The sequence below is a fragment of the Caenorhabditis elegans genome, chromosome I (assembly GCF_000002985.6).
Source record: "Caenorhabditis elegans chromosome I".
Taxonomy (NCBI): domain Eukaryota; kingdom Metazoa; phylum Nematoda; class Chromadorea; order Rhabditida; family Rhabditidae; genus Caenorhabditis; species Caenorhabditis elegans.
In genome coordinates this window covers 13,245,295-13,263,733 of record NC_003279.8, presented here as the reverse complement: position 1 = coordinate 13,263,733, position 18,439 = coordinate 13,245,295, and the positions used below count along the sequence as shown (strand labels likewise).

General features: G+C 36.8%; 3 protein-coding genes and 2 pseudogenes across 6 annotated transcripts; 2 read left to right on the top strand and 3 right to left on the bottom strand.

The window, feature by feature from the left end:
* Nucleotides 1-1,000: 1,000 nt before the first annotated feature.
* On the top strand, nt 1,001-2,868 carry F44F1.6 (the record flags this gene model as incomplete). 2 transcript variants are annotated; one of them, NM_060929.5, is made up of 3 exons in its annotated part: nt 1,001-1,329; nt 1,380-2,534; nt 2,592-2,868. In NM_060929.5, the coding sequence occupies 2 exons, from the start codon at nt 1,007-1,009 to the stop codon at nt 1,414-1,416; spliced, it is 360 nt and encodes a 119-aa protein (NP_493330.1). The 2 variants fall into 2 exon arrangements, with proteins under 2 accessions (NP_493330.1, NP_001366941.1); NM_001381242.1 differs by lacking the exon at nt 2,592-2,868 and having other exon boundaries at nt 1,007-2,488.
* A 648-nt stretch (nt 2,869-3,516) lies between these two features.
* On the top strand, nt 3,517-5,353 carry F44F1.5 (annotated as a pseudogene). Its single transcript has one exon. A coding segment is annotated over exon 1 (1,837 nt).
* Nucleotides 5,354-6,004: 651 nt separating this feature from the next.
* clp-8 (Calpain catalytic domain-containing protein) lies at nt 6,005-9,593 on the bottom strand (the record flags this gene model as incomplete). Its single annotated transcript, NM_060926.3, has 8 exons — nt 6,005-6,294; nt 6,371-6,461; nt 6,511-6,608; nt 6,655-7,411; nt 7,455-7,633; nt 8,186-8,521; nt 9,296-9,392; nt 9,439-9,593. 8 exons carry the CDS (start codon nt 9,591-9,593, stop codon nt 6,067-6,069), a joined length of 1,941 nt encoding a protein of 646 aa, NP_493327.2. The 3' UTR covers nt 6,005-6,066.
* A 1,238-nt stretch (nt 9,594-10,831) lies between these two features.
* Nucleotides 10,832-13,215, bottom strand: F44F1.1 (annotated as a pseudogene). Its single transcript has 7 exons — nt 13,104-13,215; nt 12,433-12,768; nt 11,736-12,380; nt 11,399-11,689; nt 11,247-11,344; nt 11,106-11,196; nt 10,832-11,059 (listed from the first exon to the last, which is right to left on the bottom strand). Coding segments are annotated over exons 1-7 (1,801 nt in total).
* A 740-nt stretch (nt 13,216-13,955) lies between these two features.
* On the bottom strand, nt 13,956-16,881 carry ZK1053.3 (LisH domain-containing protein; the record flags this gene model as incomplete). The annotated part of the gene is made up of 5 exons (NM_060923.5): nt 13,956-15,353; nt 15,405-15,567; nt 15,866-16,231; nt 16,279-16,497; nt 16,543-16,881. The coding sequence occupies 5 exons, from the start codon at nt 16,879-16,881 to the stop codon at nt 14,053-14,055; spliced, it is 2,388 nt and encodes a 795-aa protein (NP_493324.2). The 3' UTR covers nt 13,956-14,052.
* Between the last annotated feature and the right edge of the window lie 1,558 nt (nt 16,882-18,439).

The window sequence follows — 18,439 nt, the reverse complement described above, 5'->3', positions numbered from 1 at the left end:
TCTTTGTTCCAAATAAATGTGCTTGATTTAAAACTAATTATTTTAGTAGTATCTCAGGAAATGTGTGTACTCCACAAACATTCTAACGGAAAAACAATGTTTTGACAGTGGTCTCACTATCAGTTATTCAAAATAGTGAGGCTATTGACACATAAGTTTGTGTTCACTAAATTTAAGTTTTCAGTCGGAACAGACCGAGCGTTTACTCGAGGAATGAGTATACTCAAAAAAAAAACACAAATCGGTCTCTTGCTGCACTAAATATTTTTTGCTACCTCTATAAGTTTAAAAAAATCTAAACTTGAACTTTCTAATTTCCATAGTCTGTACTGGTTATCTGGTAACTGTGTCTAGTACTGTTTTTTCAGTTTCATTCCAATTTTTACGATCTATTATAAGAGCCGATATCGTTATAAAATGCAACCATGTACATATTCACAGAGAGACATCCGCTTCCCTAAAAAAGGTACATACAAACCACATTTTTCTCGAGGGGTCATTACTCTTCCCTATATCTCCAACAGTGTTGTGGCACTCTCTACCGCCGCCTCTAGCACTATATGGTAGGGGTAGTGGTCCTTTCTCAATCAATACAACGGAAAGGTCTTGCACAGCTGGTCACCGTCATTTGCGTGCCGATACAATCTACACACGCTCATTCCTAACTGGTTGGCTCGGGGCAAGTCGGCTGTTTTTAGGTGTTTTTTTTCATTCTCTAATCTTTTACACCGTTTATTTTTTGCTTAAAGATGTTTAGTGCCAAAATGACCAAATAAATATCACAATAAAACTTTTAAAGAAAATTTTGATACACTTTTATTGACAGTCAAAAAGTGACAATTACTACGTTTCTCCAATTTTCAAAAAAAACTATTTTAAACTAGAAATTTCTTGAGTTTTTAAATAAATAATATTTGGTCATTGTGGTGCCCATACTGGCGCTACTTCTCTTTTAAAGTCCACGAAAATTTAAAATATTGATAAAATTTCAGAACTTCCTTCCACCATGTCTGTCTCTTCTGAAATCTCTGCTTCCAAGCTTCCGTATGTTCGAATTCCTGGATCAAAACCTGTGCCACGTCTTCTCAAGTGGACTATTTTTAAGTGCTCATTCATGAAAATCAGAACTATTGGACTACACCATCCAGATGGTCGTCTTTATTTCTTCGAGTTCTGTCAAGGAAAGGACACCTTCGTTCCCCATGTGTGCTCTGCCTGTCTTCCAATAATCACTGAGAAGGACCTCTTCCCTGACTACATTGTGTGGGCTGAAGAAATCGAAGATTATGTGATTTTTGCATTCAGCTCGATGTCGAACAAGATGGAACAGTTTGTCTATTCTTTCGAAACTCGCAGATTTGTGGAAGTTGATCTTCCAGAGTTGGTCTACAATCGAGGAGATGCTACAACAGGTGATATTGTAGCAGCATTGTATGGCGAAAACGAGACAATTGTGATTGAAAGAGATGAAAATGGAGCCATGTTGATAAGATCATTTGTGCATAAAGATAACTCGCGAAAGCCAGTTAACACGTTGGTAATGCAAAATATTGAGAAGAATGGATTGCAGGTTGGAAAGGATGAAGAAGTAACAGATATTAGTAATGAGTTTGGATATTTGGACTACGTGGAGACTCTTCCAGAGTTGAAGATTAAAACCTGTAGCGCTAATAGAACTTCTATTCACGTTTTTTCTAAGAAAACAGGCAGATATTTAAAATATCATTATGTTATCAACACTGGAAGTTTCATCAACACATCCAATCTTGATTGTTCGAATTGCAATTCAGTTACTTCCGAAAAATATCTCCTCCCAGAATATTCCGTTTATTCAAAAGCTTTGGATGCCCGTGTTATTCACTGCACCAATAACTTAACCAGTGATATCGAGCAGTACACCTTCAACCCAGATACCAATGCATTCGAACAAGTCTATTGTAAAGAACTTGTCTACGATCCAAATCGATTCAACAGAGCTTCGTTGGCTGCTTATGTTTTCCCAGAGAACGTTGCGAATAATGGAACTGTGATCATTAGCAGAGATGTTTACGAAGTAATTCAGAAGGAAAAATATTCCATCGTTACGGATGAGTATGTTGTACTTCCAGCGGCTCCAGTGAAGACATTTGCTGTGAGAATTCAAGAAGAGAAACAGAAGAAGCTGGATGAAGAGGAACAACAGAAGGTGTTGAAGACTCAAGAACTGGAGAAACAAAAGGATGGACAGATTGTTATAATGGAATTGGAAATGAAAGAAATGACAACGTTATTAGAAGAAAAAGATACGAGGATCAAGATGCATGTGGAAAAACATCGTGATAAGGAATGTGAACTGGAGCTAGTTAGAAGGAAGTTGGACGACTGTGTTGTGAGAATGCAGGGAGCATTTGAACGTGATATCAAATTGGAAGAAGCTAAAGTCCAGGCATCGAGAGAAGCAAAGAAACAGTACGAAAATCTTATGACTATCCTGGGAGAAAAAGAATAATTGATTGAAAAATTGAAAGCCGAGATCGCGGAAAGTGCAGCTAGAGGTATGAATTTGAACTTTATACTTCTAAATTTCAGCTAGTTGTACGTTTTTTTTTCAGAACATGCTCAGCGGCAGCTGCAACCTAATCCAGAAACCGATTACATTTCTGACTCCGAGCTCACAGTTCCATCACCGACCACGAATGCCAGTGATGTTTTACATCTATCCTTCCCAAGATTCGCGAGATCGTCTACATCTGGCCAACAATCAAGTTCTGGAGGTTCTGAGTACGTCCCACCACAACTCAGATGGTATTTGGAATAAAAAAAGACTCTGTTTCGGCCTCCTTGGCCCATTCTTTGACTCTATTTGTGAATAAATGTTTTTGATTAATAGAAACTGACTTTCTTTGTATCATTTCAGGGAGAAACATTTTTTTGACGGGAAACTAGATGTTTCTATGTTTTTTCATGTTTACAGCCATAACCTGAACCTGATTTTTATAAACCCCGACAAGATTTCAGCTGTTATTGTAAGTTTCAGTTCGCTGTAGGAGATTAAAAAAAAACAATTAGCAATTTTCAAGCTTACAAGATAAATGTACCATGGTTGTTGGAAAGCTCATAAAAATGCTCAATTTGAGTCGCTTCTACCTTGAATCCATAAAACCCTAAATTCTTTTATGGGACTATTAGTGTTCAATACAGTTGTGACGTCATTTTTCTACAATTTGCCGACACTACTTGCATTGCCCCAGTAAGATGCCACTCTCCTCTAGGGTCACCACATCTTCCCGATACCTCTCACACTCTATCGATTACTTTCTGCACGGCCTTGCACAGCGTTCTAACGTCATACACGTTGCAATACACTCTCCTGTCATTCATTTTTTTTGCAGGTTTGCTTGGAGCAGGTTAGTTGTTGTTTAGCTCGCTCTCCTATTTGTTCACAGTTATTTTTTGGCTCATGAATTTTGCATCTCCTCTTTACTTATTGTTGTCACATTGTGACAACAGTTGACAAATTGTTCAATTTCAGATACCATGGATACCTCTAGCAGATCTTCTTCTCCGATGTCTATCTTTTCCACTGCCTCTGCTTTCAAGCTTCCGTACACTCGAATTCCCGGATCTCAACAAAAAGATCGTAGTCTCAAGTGGACCGTTTGCAAATGCTCATCACTGAAAATGAGAACCATTCGTGTAGCTCATCCGGATGGTCGTTCTTATCCATTTGAGTTCTGCGCTGAAAAGGATACCTTTGTACCTCATGTGTGCTCTCCATGTTTGCCAATTATTGCCGAGAAGGGCCTCTTTCCTGACTACGCTGTCTGGTGTGAAGAGATTGGAAACCGTGTGATTTTTGCATTCAACTCGATGTCGAACAAGATGGAACAGTTTCTATTCTTTCAAAACTCGCAGATTTGTGGAAGTTGATCGTCCAGAGTTGGTTTATGATCGGGAAAAAGCCACGACAGGGAGTATGGTCACAGTATTAAATGGTGAGAAAGAGACTATTGTGATTGAAAGAGATGAAACTGGAGCAATGATGACAAGATCGTCTATGCATGCATGTTCACCAAAAAATCCAGTTACTACACTGGTAATGCAAAGTATTGAGACGAATGGATTGATGGTTAGAGAAGATGAAGAAGTAACAGAAATCAGTAATGAGTTTGGATTTTTGGACTACTTGAAGACTCTCGCACCGTTCAGAATTCAATATTGCGGATTCACAACAATTGTCGTGGCTGTTCTTTCCAAGAAAACCGGGAGATATTCAAAATATCATTACGACAATAGCACAGGAAAGTTCATCAACGCAACAAGTATTGGTTGTTCTATGTGCAATTCGGTTACCTCCGAAGATGATCTAATTCCAAAGTATTCCGTTCATTCAAAAGTATTAGATACACGTGTGATTCACTGCTTCAACTGCTTAAGCGAAAAGAATGAACAGTATACGTATAATTCAGCCACGAATGAGTTTGAGCAAGTTTACTGTAAGGAGCTTGTCTATGATGCCCGTCGAGCCACGAACACAACACTGGATGTTTTCGCAAAAGATAATGGAACTGTTCTTATCAGTAGAACTATCGACGAAACAATTCAGAAGGAAAAATATTGCAGCTTGACGAAAGAATATGTAATACTTCGGGCAGCTCGAGTGAAGACATTTGCTGTAAAAATTGAAGAAGAAAGACAGAAGAAGCTGGATGAAAAGGAACAACTGAAGGTGCAAGATCAAGAGAATCCGAAGGATAAGCAAATTCTTGAGATCAAGTTGGAAATGGAAAAAATCAAGAAGTCACTGGAACAAAGAGATAGGAAGATTATGAGGCACGAGAGTGAACAATATGTCATGGGAGTTGAATTGGATTGTGCGAAAGAGGAGTTGAACGAAAGTCGTATGAAAATTAAGGAAGCAAATGATTATTGCTCTAAATTAAATGCAGAAAAATCTCAATCTCTCATTGCATCCATGGAAACTAAAAAACAGAATAAGAATCTCAAGAAGAGCTTGGCGGAAAAGGAAAAACTGATTGAGAAGTTGAAGGTGGAAATCACCGAAAAAACAACTCAAGGGAAAAGTGGCCAAATGAGAGGTAGGAATTTGATATTTCACTTTTCAAACATATTATTTACTAAAATCATTTCAGAACACTCTGTGCACCATCGTAATGTCAATCCTGTTTCCAAGACCAACGCTCGGCCATCACCAAGAAATATGGAAGAAGTCTTTGGTGTAACCTATCCACCACAATACGCTGGAACAGCCCGGGTAACAGCAGCCGCGTGGGCACCCAAAAAACCTTCTAACGATCGTATCAGCGTTCAAGTTCCGTTAGAATATTGGCAGCATAACCGGCGTTGTGAATAAATATATGTTTTCTTACAATTTTCATGTTCGTTTCTTAATGTTCCATTTGCCAATTTTTCTTTCAAATAAATGTATTACATCACTTTTGAGAAGTTTTTCAAATTTTTCATTGCATACACCAATTCATGATTTCATCGTCCTTTTTTTCTATGCTGAATTTTGTAACTTCTTCAATGTTCTTTTTTGTTTCACTTTTTTGAATACATAAATTTTGTTTCTGTTTAAGGGTTTAATCATAGAAGCTTGACAATTATCTAAAATTGTTTAGTTGGATGGGACCAAGAGTAGTTGCCGTTAAAAATGTTTATTTTTCATCTCGGGTACTTTTTTTGGTTTTTTTCTGAACATTTTTTAATAATAAGGTATGATTTTAATAGTAAACAACCATTTTCCTACGTTTTTATAATAATTTTAATTTAAAAAGTTGGATTATCATAGTAAAACTAACAGTTCTTTACGATTACCGGAAATATTATCAGCACAGCTTGGTATGAATAATGCTATATATACAATTCAACAAGATACAATACAGTGTGCTTCAAGAAGCTTTAACAAAAATTTAAAAACATCAAACTTAATTAATTGGTAGATCCACCATGACATCGAAATCCTGAAAAACCTTCAAATAAAACTATTGACCTTAGTGTAATTGGACTTCAATTGGACTTCATTTGACAGTGGGATACAAATTCGACATACAATGCGTAAGTTTATCAGTTCAATTTCGACAGTACTTCAATTTCCGGTATGAAATCATCCAATGAAATTATCTCCTCACGATGAACATATTCTAAGAAACGAGATGAAGATATTTCTGGAAGGTGGCATCCTCTTTTGATTCCATTGATTGTTGCATCAACATCTTTTGAAAGTTTATAATCAATGTCAATTGGGAAATCCACTATTTCAGGCATTGCTTCAAGATTTATCACAACCAAAACCTGAAAGAGTGTTTTTGATATGTCGTATGTGTTTATTTATAAGGCTTATCACTAGCCTAATATACTAAAAACTAGCCTGGTGCCTTCTTGGAGGAATTACATCAACTGTTTGCTTGTCTTCTAAACTTCTAGAGACAAATTGTTCATCAGTGATTGAGTAACGCAAACTGAAATAGGTGAAATAGTAGAACATAACTAAAAAAACATTAGACTCACTGAGCATGTAGAAACTGATCATATGTGAAGTTCCATGCAACTACTGCGATGAATGTGAAATTATTATCAGTGTACTTCTTAATGCTCATTTTATCCTTCTGAATATTAAAAAGGCTTATATATTGACTTCATTGTTTACAATACCTGCTCTTTCACAATTTCTTGCCCAAACTTATCCACTATATATTTTATATGTACGCTATCTTTCCTTGTTCTCGAAAACCCTTCATTGACCGAAATTGGTCGGGAAGAGTGAATTGAGATGTCTCGTTTGTCCAAGCTCCAGTCATTGAGATAAATGACTGTGATAGTGTATATACCAGGTTCTAAATCGATATCCTGAGTAGAATCGTTGATGATCTCACATGCAACTACTTTTTTATTATCAGAAAATATGCCGTTGATCTTGTGTACTGCAATCCAGCTATACCTCTGAACATATTTTGGCATTTGAAATTCGACAGTTTTTAAGAGTACCTCACGAGAAATCCAGTCGTCAACCGCCGAAATACAGACCATGCACTTTTCAGTGACTTTGATATCGATAGCCGGAAATGCGTCATCTTCTGGATATTTAAGAACCAGTTTGGCATAATAAGCAAACCAATTTGAACGATGACGACAAACATAAATGGAACAAAAAACATTTAAAAAATCATCCCACGAAATCCAGAAAGATCCTCGAATCATTCCTTCCAAGAGATCTTTCATATTCTCGGGCCACCATTCCCATTCCTTTGACCAATTTCGAGTCCAAACGCTGCCTCCACTTGGATTTCTGAGAAGAAGAAGTTTGTGCCCATCTCTTTCAACAATATCCATAATAGTATAGGCATGTTGTGGAAGTATTCCGTTGACTTCTCGGTTCAAGGTGCCACATGCCATCGGATATTGATTATTTCTGAATACATGGTACAATAATTTAGAAGTCTGAAAATTCAAACCTGAACTCCATCAGTGTCTTCCAGTATTTTCTAAGATTATTGAACATTTTGGCAACTGGAATGAGCAACACAGGTGATCCAGTAAGAGCAGAAAATGCAGACAAACTTTGAAATCCATGAATTCCTTTATAATTACCACATTCCTTAACAAGAGCTTTTTCAATAAGCGCTGCCCATATCTGAAAGTTAAGTTTACGCGTGTTCAATGAATCTATATTTTGACGATATCGTAGGTACTCGGAAAATTGCTGATCCTGAAGCGCGCTCTAGTCTCATCATATACAATATTGTTAGCGCTCCATCTGCGCCACGTCCGCACTCTAATCTCGGCAGTTTCCGGGAGCTTTCTAGTAGACTTCTCCACCTTTCAAAAAACATTTAGCAAACAGTGGAGAACGGCGAAGAAGTGCGGAGAAGTGCGCTATTGTTCTATCAATATTTTCTTTTTTGTTTTGATTTCTAAAGAGACCTGATTAAGAATGAACTTTATTAAGAGAAGGCAAGATATGCGCAAGAAAGGTGCCGTTGTTTGCCGAGATGGTGTCCTCTCCGTGCGCATACCGAATTTAAAAAATTCTTGCAAACTTTTGTATACGTGGAGAGGACGTGATAAGGGCGCTGGCGGGAAACGGAACGATCACGAATCATTAATCCAGTTACATCCCGTAAGCGTTCCAGGACCAGCGATTTACCGATTATCCAAATTATATTGATCCAAAAATTGTTAATACCTGATACCCAGAAGTAGCGCCAATTCTGATTCCATCTGTTGTATACGGAAAATAATCGTCAATGATGATAGTTTTCCATTGACCATCCACAAACAGTTTTACTTTATACACACCGTATTTCGATAGTTGCAGTGAATCAAAAATGTTCATGATAACTTCAGGCTTTGTGGAAATTGCAGACAAAGCAGCAACAAGACCACAATCTCCAACTTTTCTTTGAAACACCTCGTACGCGGTGAAAGTCAATGGATTATAAACTGACAAACTGGATGACACGTCGGTGGAAGGTGGTGTTATTCGACGCCAGATTTTCGGGAACAACCAAGTTTTCCAACTCTGAAAACTTTTAGCTATGCACATGTTTTTTGGTAATTCAGTTAATTGTTGTTTATTTTAGTAACTGGATAATATATAACCAAATATTATAATATGCATAATATAAATGAGCAGAAGGGTTATTTGAATAATATAATACATAAAATAAAATAGACCCGTAAGACTCCATTGAAAGAAAAATAAATCAAACAAAAGTAAATAATTATAATAGAACGAAATTTTAAAAGAACAAGATTTGTTGGTTTATAATGGGGTTAATCAAATAGTTTCGTTATATTGAAAAGTGTATTTCAATAAACTTTTTGCCTTATTCAAGAAACTTCAAAAACGTGCACTTAAATACAGTTTGTGACGTAATTTCGCGACATTTCTGGACGTTTCTCGACATTTTTTCACTGTTGTTTTATCAGAATTGATCTTCTGCAGCGAGTTTTGTGAATTTTCACATTTTGTGGACACCATCTTTCATTGGTGTGTCTTTCATTGAGTTGTCCACTTTCTGGTTGTTGGATAATGTCGAGAAAAGTCGGGAAATGTCACGAAATGGCGTCACAAACTGTTTTGAAATACTATTGTTTTGAACTGTACTTGAATGAGGGAAAATGTGTTTAAAATTACACTTTTTAATTTCACGACACTACTTGGATAACCCCATAACATATTTCAGGTTAATATGAGCGATTGACTTAATTTTTGATAATGTTGATCTCTTCAATTCTTTTTTTTCGATGATTCTTCCAAAATCAAGGGGTCTTACAGAACTTTTGAACATACCTCGTACTTCCCATATACCTTCGATTGCTCGTCAAAGGTCATATAAGACTTGGGCTCATGTGGAAACTCTTTATCGATGAATGCAGATTTGGATCTTCTGAAAACTGGCTTGTGTTTCTAAATGAAATTTGAAAAATTCTTACTGGCAATCTTCCAAAATGCTCTTAAACTTTTCATTCGCTTCTTTTTCATTCTCGTGATCACCGAGAAATATAGTCCAGTTCATGTTCGTACAATATTTATCCTCATTGTATTTCTCTATTAGCTCCAAAAGCTCCTCTTCCTGGGGCGAATTCATTCCGTTAAAAGTTTAGAAATGACAAAATACGGTTTTTTACGGAACATTCTTTTGTTTTGTCAAAATGTTTTTTAGAAAAAAAAAATGTATTCCACGTTTTTAATAAACTAAATTCTGACGAATGAATCAAAATTGTACGGCAAATACTAGTAATTTCATTAGGATAATACCACTTTTTGCAGCAAAATTCATATAAAAGTGTAAGAAAATTCTTGTACTTAATTTGTCAAAAAGTTAGAAAAATCCTCATTTTAGTGCCTGTCTTTGTTAAGCCTGTTAAAAAATAAGCATGATTTCAGACCTAACGTTTTCTATATTATTATTACTGAATTCAAACATTTCAGTTATCACAGTAAAATTAATATTTTTAGGCGTTTGCCGCATGGCCGTGCATGAATTTTGCTTGTTATGTATATTCAACCACCCCCCGGCTCAAGCAGTTACCGATTGAGCCAGGGAGGATGAGGAAATCCTTGTTTCGGAGTGGTTTCCGGCCCATGAGGTACTGAAAGGATTAACAAAAGACTCTTATTCTATTAATTCATTTATTACGAGTGATTCAAGGGAAAAGCCTTGAATCACTAACACTCAAACATTCATTTAAACGTGCCACCGTCGGGCACGTGCTGTGGTGGTGAAGCCCGATGCAGACTGCCGACGACTGACGATATAGGCCAATGTGCGCTGCGCCATGATGACAAGAGTACGGTCGCAGTCGTTGTTGTATGTGTCGTGGCGAGACCTCATGCGCCTTGAATCCTCCTTTTGGCGGTAGTTTGAATTGGGGTTTTGCCGTCGTCCTTTTACAGAGTAGCTGTCATTGATTGCACGGATGAAGTTGAGTATTGAAGAGCATGTGTTACGTAATAACGATGAATCAATCTTTACATTTAATCATTTGTTAATAAATCCTTAGATTTATTAATAAGTCGTGAGCGAGTGAATCTTTGTATTCACCGACTTCGCGACAATCCTAGGTCATCGGTGACTGTGACAAAAATGTTTGTTTGTTTGTTCTTGACCCTTTTTTTCCTTTTTTTTTGGGACGAAAAAATTCGCAAGAAAATTTTCCCGTGGTGAAGAGTTGAACTCTATTACAGTAAGCTCTTCCAAGGTCCCAACCAAAAATCACAAATTTGAGTAGTTGAACTGTAATTCTGAAAAATTTCTACTAAACCGATTTCACATATCAATAATCAATTTTCATTCGGAAGTGGGATACAAATTCGACAGAAAGTTCAATTTTGACAGTAATTGCTTGGAAGATCCAGAAAACAGTCAGCCACGGAAATTCGCTCCTCACGGTGAACTTGCTCTAAGAATCGAGATGAAGATATTTCTGGAAGATGACATCCTCTTTTGATTCCATTGATTGTTGAATCAACATCTTTTGAAAGTTTATAATCAATGTCAATTGGGAAATCCACAATCTCCGGCATTGCATATTGTTCGATTACTACCAAAATCTACAATTTCATCTACATGATGAATGTGATACTGAAAAAAAGTTACCTGAACACCCCTTGGAGGAATAACATCAACTGTTTGATTGTCTTCTAAACTTCTAGAGACCAATTGTTCATCGGTGATTGAGTAACGCAAACTGGAAAGGACAAAAGCACAACGTATATCTAAAATAAAAATTGGACTTACTGAACATGTAGAAACTGATCATATGCGAAGTTCCATGCAACTACAGCGATAAATGTGGAATTATTATCAGTGTACTTTTTAATGCTCATTTTATCCTTCTGAATATTAAAGAAGATTATATATTGTTTCACTGACTTTTTTTTAAACATTACCGGCTCTTTCACAATTTCCTGTCCAAACTTATCCACTACATATTTTATATGTTCACCATCTTCACTTGTTACCAAAAACCCTTCATTGACCGAAATTGGTCGGGAAGAGTGAATTGAGATATCTCGTTTGCCTATGGGCGAGTTGTTCAGTTTATTCACTGTAATAACGTAGCTACCAGGTTCCAAATCAATATCCCCAGTTGAATCATCAATGATCTCACACGCAACAACTTTTTTAATATCCGATTCATAGTTTTTGTCATCCATGTGCACCGTAATCCAGCTAGACTTCTAAAAAATATCTCTGAAAAGCATGTTCAATAGTTTTTAAGCGTACCACACGAGAAATCCAGTCGTCCACCGCCGAAATACAGATTGTGCACTTTTCCGGGACATTGATTTTGATTACCGGGAACGTGTAACCACGTGGATATTTAAGAAACACTTTGGCATAATATGCAAACCAATTCGAACGATAACGACAAACATGAATAAAAGTAAACATAGTTAAAAAGTCATCCCACGAAATCCAGAAAGATCCTCGAATCATTCCTTCCAAGAGATCTTTCATATTCTCGGGCCACCATTCCCATTCCTTTGACCAATTTCCAGTCCAAACGCTGCCTCCACTTGGATTTCTGAGAAGAAGAAGTTTGTGCCCATCTCTTTCAACAATATCCATAATAGTGTAGACATGTTTTGAAAGTATTCCATTGCGTCTTTGAATAGTTGTTTCACATGCCATCGGATATTGATTTTTCTGAAAAATTACCACACCAATTAAAATTTTGAGAAATTCATACTTGTAGTCCATAAGTATCTTCCAGTGTTTGCGAAGTTCTTTTAAAATTCTGGTCGTCAGTATGGACAACACAGGTGATCCAGTAAGAGCAGAAAATGCCGACTGATTTTGAAATCCCGTGATTCCTTTATAATTACCACGTTCCTTAGCAAGAGCTTTTTCAATAAGCGCTGCCCATATCTGAAAATAAAGTTGAATATACAATTTAATGAATTAAAGTGAAAGTTATTACCTGTTTTCCAGAGGTAGCTCCGATTCTCATGTCATCTGTTGTATACGGAAAATAATCGTCAATGATGATAGTTTTCCATTGACCATCCACAAACAGTTTTACTTTATACACACCGTATTTCGATAGTTGCAGTGAATCAAAAATGTTCATGATAACTTCAGGCTTTGTGGAAATTGCAGACAAAGCAGCAACAAGACCACAATCTCCAACTTTTCTTTGGAACACCTCGTACGCGGTGAAAGTCAATGGATCATAAACTGACAAACTGGATGACACGTCGGCGAAAGGTACGGCTAATCGACGTCAGATTTTCGGGTAAAACCAAGTTTTCCAACTCTGAAAATTTGTTAGAATTCGTTAATTTACAGGAAGCGGGGATAGCACACGAAGAAACTATGTATTCGAACGTCAGGAATGATGCTCAAAATATTAAAAAATGCTATTGAACAAACCTCATATTTCCCATATGAGGTCCTAATCCTCTTCAAAAGTCATATAAGACTTGGGCTCATGTGGAAACTCTTTATCTACAAATGTAGATTTTGTCTTTCTGAAAATGCAATTTATTGCATAGAAACGTTTAAAAGACCCTTACTCGCAATATTCCATAATCTGCTTGAACTTTTCGTTCGATTCTTTTTTATTGGAATGATTTTCGATAACTAGCATACCTAATTCCTCATACTCTTCTTCTTTTTCTTCTTTTTCTTCTTTTTCGATTTCTTCGTCATTGTCGTTTTCATCTTCTCTATCCGAGAAAACCACATCATCTAGAGAGCACATCTTGTTTTAAATGTAGAAATGACTAATAATTTTTTTTTGAACTGAGTGTAAAAATTTTTTTCTTCATTTTCCACGTTCTCAAAAAAATAAATCGAACTCCACGAATAAATTTTAAATTTTTTTTTCGAAGTTCGGCAATCCTACAATATGACCTATTGCACCATATTGTCCCAAAATGTTCAATTAAAAATTAATTTCAGACTATAGAAAATCACTTGATTTATCCGAAAATAACATTTATTTCAGCCGGAAATCTTAAGGCAATTTATAACTTTGAGCATTTTTCAATTCGTATGATCTGAAATTAAGTTAGTTTTCAGATTATTCAAGTATTTCTCTATATTTTGACATTAACTTTTAATGAAAAATATTAGAACTACATGGCGCAGTAGACAATTTTGTAGATACTAATAGTACCAATTTTGAATGGCATAGACCAAATACCAAAGTAAAAAGTTGATGATATTATATCGAATCGTATCTCCACGTGATGTCCAAGTGTCTCACTTCGGTTTGATCTACGTAGATCTACAAAAAATGCGGGGTAAAAGACTCAACTGATTCTCAACTGATTTCGCATGGTTAAGAACGTGCTGACGTCACATTTTTTTGGCAAAAAATTCCCGCATTTTTTGTAGCTCAAACTATAGTGGGACAGCCTAGCACCACGTGTATCTAGAATAAATCCTGTCTATAAAACTGGGTATTTTTTTAAAAAACAGTTCAATTGGTTCAACTTTAACTTTATTTGGGCTTTGAAACAAATATTGAAACGCATTGAAAATTAGATAAAAGGTAGAAAAATTGAGCAAAATTAAAGATCACAATCCAGTAAGCTTATGGAGACGCGGAAACCATGTCTGGAATTTCGATATGCTCGAAACTATCCGAATCCGAATCCACGCGACGCTTGTTCTTCTTCTTCTCCAATTCTTGCACAGTGAAAGTATTCACTTCAACTTCGGGAATCGCCACAAACTTCTTCAGATTATCGCAGAATTTTTCCTTCTTGAACCTCCCATCTTTGTCTCTTGTGATAACTGTTGACAAGTAGTTCACAGTTACAAAAACGTTCGAAGTATGATCCTTGGAAGGATCATAGAGGAACTGTGGATAGTAAACTTGGCGGAATCCTTGGGTCATCGAATCATAAATATACTGCTCCATTCGTTCTGTGAACAAGTTCTCCGTGTGAATCACAAACTCATTGGTTTCCGGACAGTGCTCTGCATACTTTGGAACCAAGTGATCTTCCGATGTGGCGTCTTTGCATTTTGAGCATTTAAATGGCTCGAACCGGTGGTATGTTGGATGATAATCATACTTCTCATACTGACCAAGATTGTTTGAACGAACGTAGAGCACATCTTTTCGGGAGAGGGGACAATGTCGCACTTTGAACATTGGTAGAGTACTTATGAAGGTTTTGTTGTATGAGATTTGTTCGGATTCGTGTTCAGACTCAGATTCAGATTCTGAATCAGATTCTGATTCCACTTCGGATTCTGAACCAGACTCACTAGAGCTGTCATAAGCATCCTGCATCTCAATTTCTTCTGCGGACAATTGTTGAACAGGGACAGCGGGAATCTCCACGTGATTCTCACCAACTAACTGCAGCTTTACAACTCCGGGATCTGCTTCCTTGATAACTACGTGCTCACTTCCATTTGTGAGCAGCACTGGTTCTTCAGGTCCATTTTTTCCTCTATAGGTGACTTCAATGCATGAACAGTACACTTCTTTGAATCCTTTTGTTTCGAATGAAAATACATACTGTTCCAGTCGTCCATTAACTCTATTATACATTAAGAGCACTTGGTCCTCAATATGTGAGCACCATTTTGTCTGACGCAGAGATAAATCACACTCTTGAACTTCAACTTCACAAATCTCACACTTGTGTCGTCGGAAATCCTTCAAATTGTGATCATACGTGCAGAATTCGCGGCATTTCCATTCGTCGATAGTCTCAATAACTTCGATTTCTTTCGATAAGCAATAACGAATTGAAATTTTCTGAATGACTGCTGGTAATTTAGGACCTATTCTGTCTGATCTTGGGAAGTGGCTTGATATTGGGTACTGGCCAAGCGGGTTGAGATTGTAATATTCCATCCAGTCGTTTTTTCTTTGATCTGTATTTTTGGAACTGGGTTTTTATAATTTCCAATTTTCAAACTACGTACCTGGAATACTTGGAGCGTTTGAGTTAATCATTAGTGATTGGACATCTGCTGGATTGTGTGGATTCCCAGTTGATAAGCTTTTAGTGACAAGCTCAAAGCTCATTGAGATAATTTCATCAACTTCTTTCAACATCTTCTGTTGAAGGGCAAGTTCTTGGAGAATCTGAAATTTGAAAAGTTTAATCATGTGATGAGATCTTAGAACTAGAACTAGTCCAGGGCTGTAGGAAAACCGTGATTTTGGTAACCGGCAACCAAATTGGTCAAACATATAATTTTGTTGAAATGGTCGGTTTTTCGTTTACATAGAAATTTTAGCATTTTTCTGGCTCTCTGAATGTTTTTTTCTGAGGTAAAAAGTGTTTGACATTGATAGCGACAGTTGCCGAAATTGCCGAACCCCAAAATTGTCAGCAACCATTCATAAAATTTCAAAATCTCTTTTTCGGCACAAAACCAACCTTAAGACGCTGTCGGCTCGTTGATTCGAGTTGTGGGTCGATCATTAATGGCTGCAGTTCCAAAACTTTCTCTGACTCCGCCTCCCAAAATTCATCCTGAGTATCCTTCTCTGGATTTTGCATATGCTTTGCAGAAAAATACAGTTCGTTAACTGATAATCTTGTGGTTTTAAGCTTTGACATTACATCCATTAGTTCAACATATGTCGTTGCTTTGACCATTTGTGTGTAGATATTCGAGTATTCAGATGTAATTGTTCTAAACTCTAGAGGAGCAAATGGTTTCTCTTCGGGAAGAGAACTGCCGTTACGAAGTCGTTCAAAAACCATACTAAACTTGAAACATTTGTTGTTCTCTCGGATTTTCTGAAATTATGAGCTTTTAGAATAATTGCGGTTCAAATTGAGCTTACCTTATTGATTTTCTGGCTATACATGAATTCTTCTTGCTTGATAGACTCAGCATCGCATTTAGGTTCACATTTAACTTGTTCAATTACATCATAAATGATGTATGCAGATTCCGATGGATCGAGAAGTCGTGTTAGCATTTCAACACCTACACCAGGAAACTTTTTGAGAATGAGCTCGATAAGAGCTTGTGCTTGAGTTTTACGTTTTTTTCCAGGAGCCTGAAAATTTTCAAAATATACAAAAGAGCTAATTAATGAACATACCAGTTGTAGAAGGAGCTCCTTGCTACTTATAAAATATTTACAAAATTCCCAATCTTCCTGTGACAGTTTTTTAGATTTCTGCTCCCAAACAGATTTTTGAATGTCCTCAGGCGTAAAACTTTTTTTCGACATACAATGATTCAAATATGACAACATAAGGATCGGAGCAAGGTTTGGAGGACGGTCTTGGTCTGAAGTTCCAGCCGCATTGTTAGGAGCCGCTGGAGCTGATGCTTCGCCAGTTTCATTCCCAGTCGCAGTATTGGAGAAGTAACTGTCCAGTTGCTGAACAAGTCTCTCTTCGGTACCTGGAGGGTTTGGAGTGTTAGAGTCCGACATTGGCGCCTGAAAAAATGGTCTAAGTGAGTTTCATTGTGGAATGTAAAAAGGATGAGAAAAGTGTTGAAAGTTGTAAAAATCTAATTTTCTGAGGGCCCTCGAGCTATAATATGGTATGTCTTAAATATGACGTCATGAGAATTGGAGCAAGACTTGGAAGTGGATCCGACTCGTTGGTTTGAATTGTGAGAGCAGGAACTTCGACATTTTCATTTCTAGCTGGAGTGTTGAGAAAGTATCTGTCTAGTATCTCAACAAGCCTGCGTTTACGGTCAGAACGTCTAAGGTTTGGGAGGTCCGGCATAGTTGTCTGAAAATAAATTCTACATAATATAAGAGAAGCTGGGGAACGAAAAGAGCTGAGAAAAGATTAAAGGAAAGACTGACTCTGAAGGAAATATTATGTGTCCCCGCAAGACACCGCAAAAAACACAAAATCTTCCCTTTGGTTCGATTTAGAGATAAAGCAGAAATAACAAAAGCGGTTCAAATTATTTTAGTCGAAAATAACAAAATTTTGGCCGACTGTAAACGTTTTTCCTACTTGCAAAATTCTACGTATTTTCATTCATTTGGCTCAGAATACTTGGAAAACAATAAAATAAGCCATAGAAAGTCTCGAATAAAGTGAATTTCCATCTGCTGTTTGGCCGTTGAGTCGGTCGTCTACGGTTGTTCAGCCGCTTTTTGTTTGCCAATCAGCCATGTGCGGCTTTCCAGTAGCTGCTTTCGGAGCACATCGCTTAACGTGAGCCGTAAGAGATTACTAATATAATAAAAGAGAGATAAATTGAATTTTTAAATCTAGAAAGGCCTAAATTTTGTTTTTTTTAAGTTAAAGGAGACCGTCGGGACTTTATCAATTTTTCAAAATTTCAAAAAGAGGTAAAAAATTAATTTCAAATGTTTATACCTACAAAAACTAAAAACGCATATGTACTCGGCAATTCCCGGCAGCTTCTTTCCCAAGTTTGGGCCTTTTCAGCTTCTTACCAAACTCTTGCCAACTTCTAACCCAGCGTATGCCCAAGTCTTACCCAACTTCAACAATTCTAGTGTAAACTCCCTCGCCCGAGTCTTGCCCAAGTCTTAGCCAAGTCTTGCCAACTTCTTACCCAAGTTTGCAGATGTAAAGAACGAACAAGATTCCGAAATCCCGCATGCGCAATGTTTAGCGTAAATCGACACTTTGTCTTTTGATTAATTTGTATTTAAAATAGAGGAATTTCAATGTAATTGAAAGAATTCACAGGAAAACTTGTCCCTTCAAAGGCAAATTCTAAATATTTTTCTCTGATGGCTAACATTGTTTAAAAAAATGTACGATCAAAGTTTGATTTTTATTGCCATTTTGTCTAATAAACCATTTAATTCATCTAAAAATAAAAAGAAAAGTTATCTTCAGGATGATTCTTCTCCTAGTCAGTCCAATAGTCAAATAATAGTCAGTCAATCCTATGCATCAAATTTTGAATTTTTCTAAGACTGAACTGTTCCTTTGAAATGTAAACTTTTATAAAATTGAAAGACATGAAACAAACATGAATTACAGTAATTC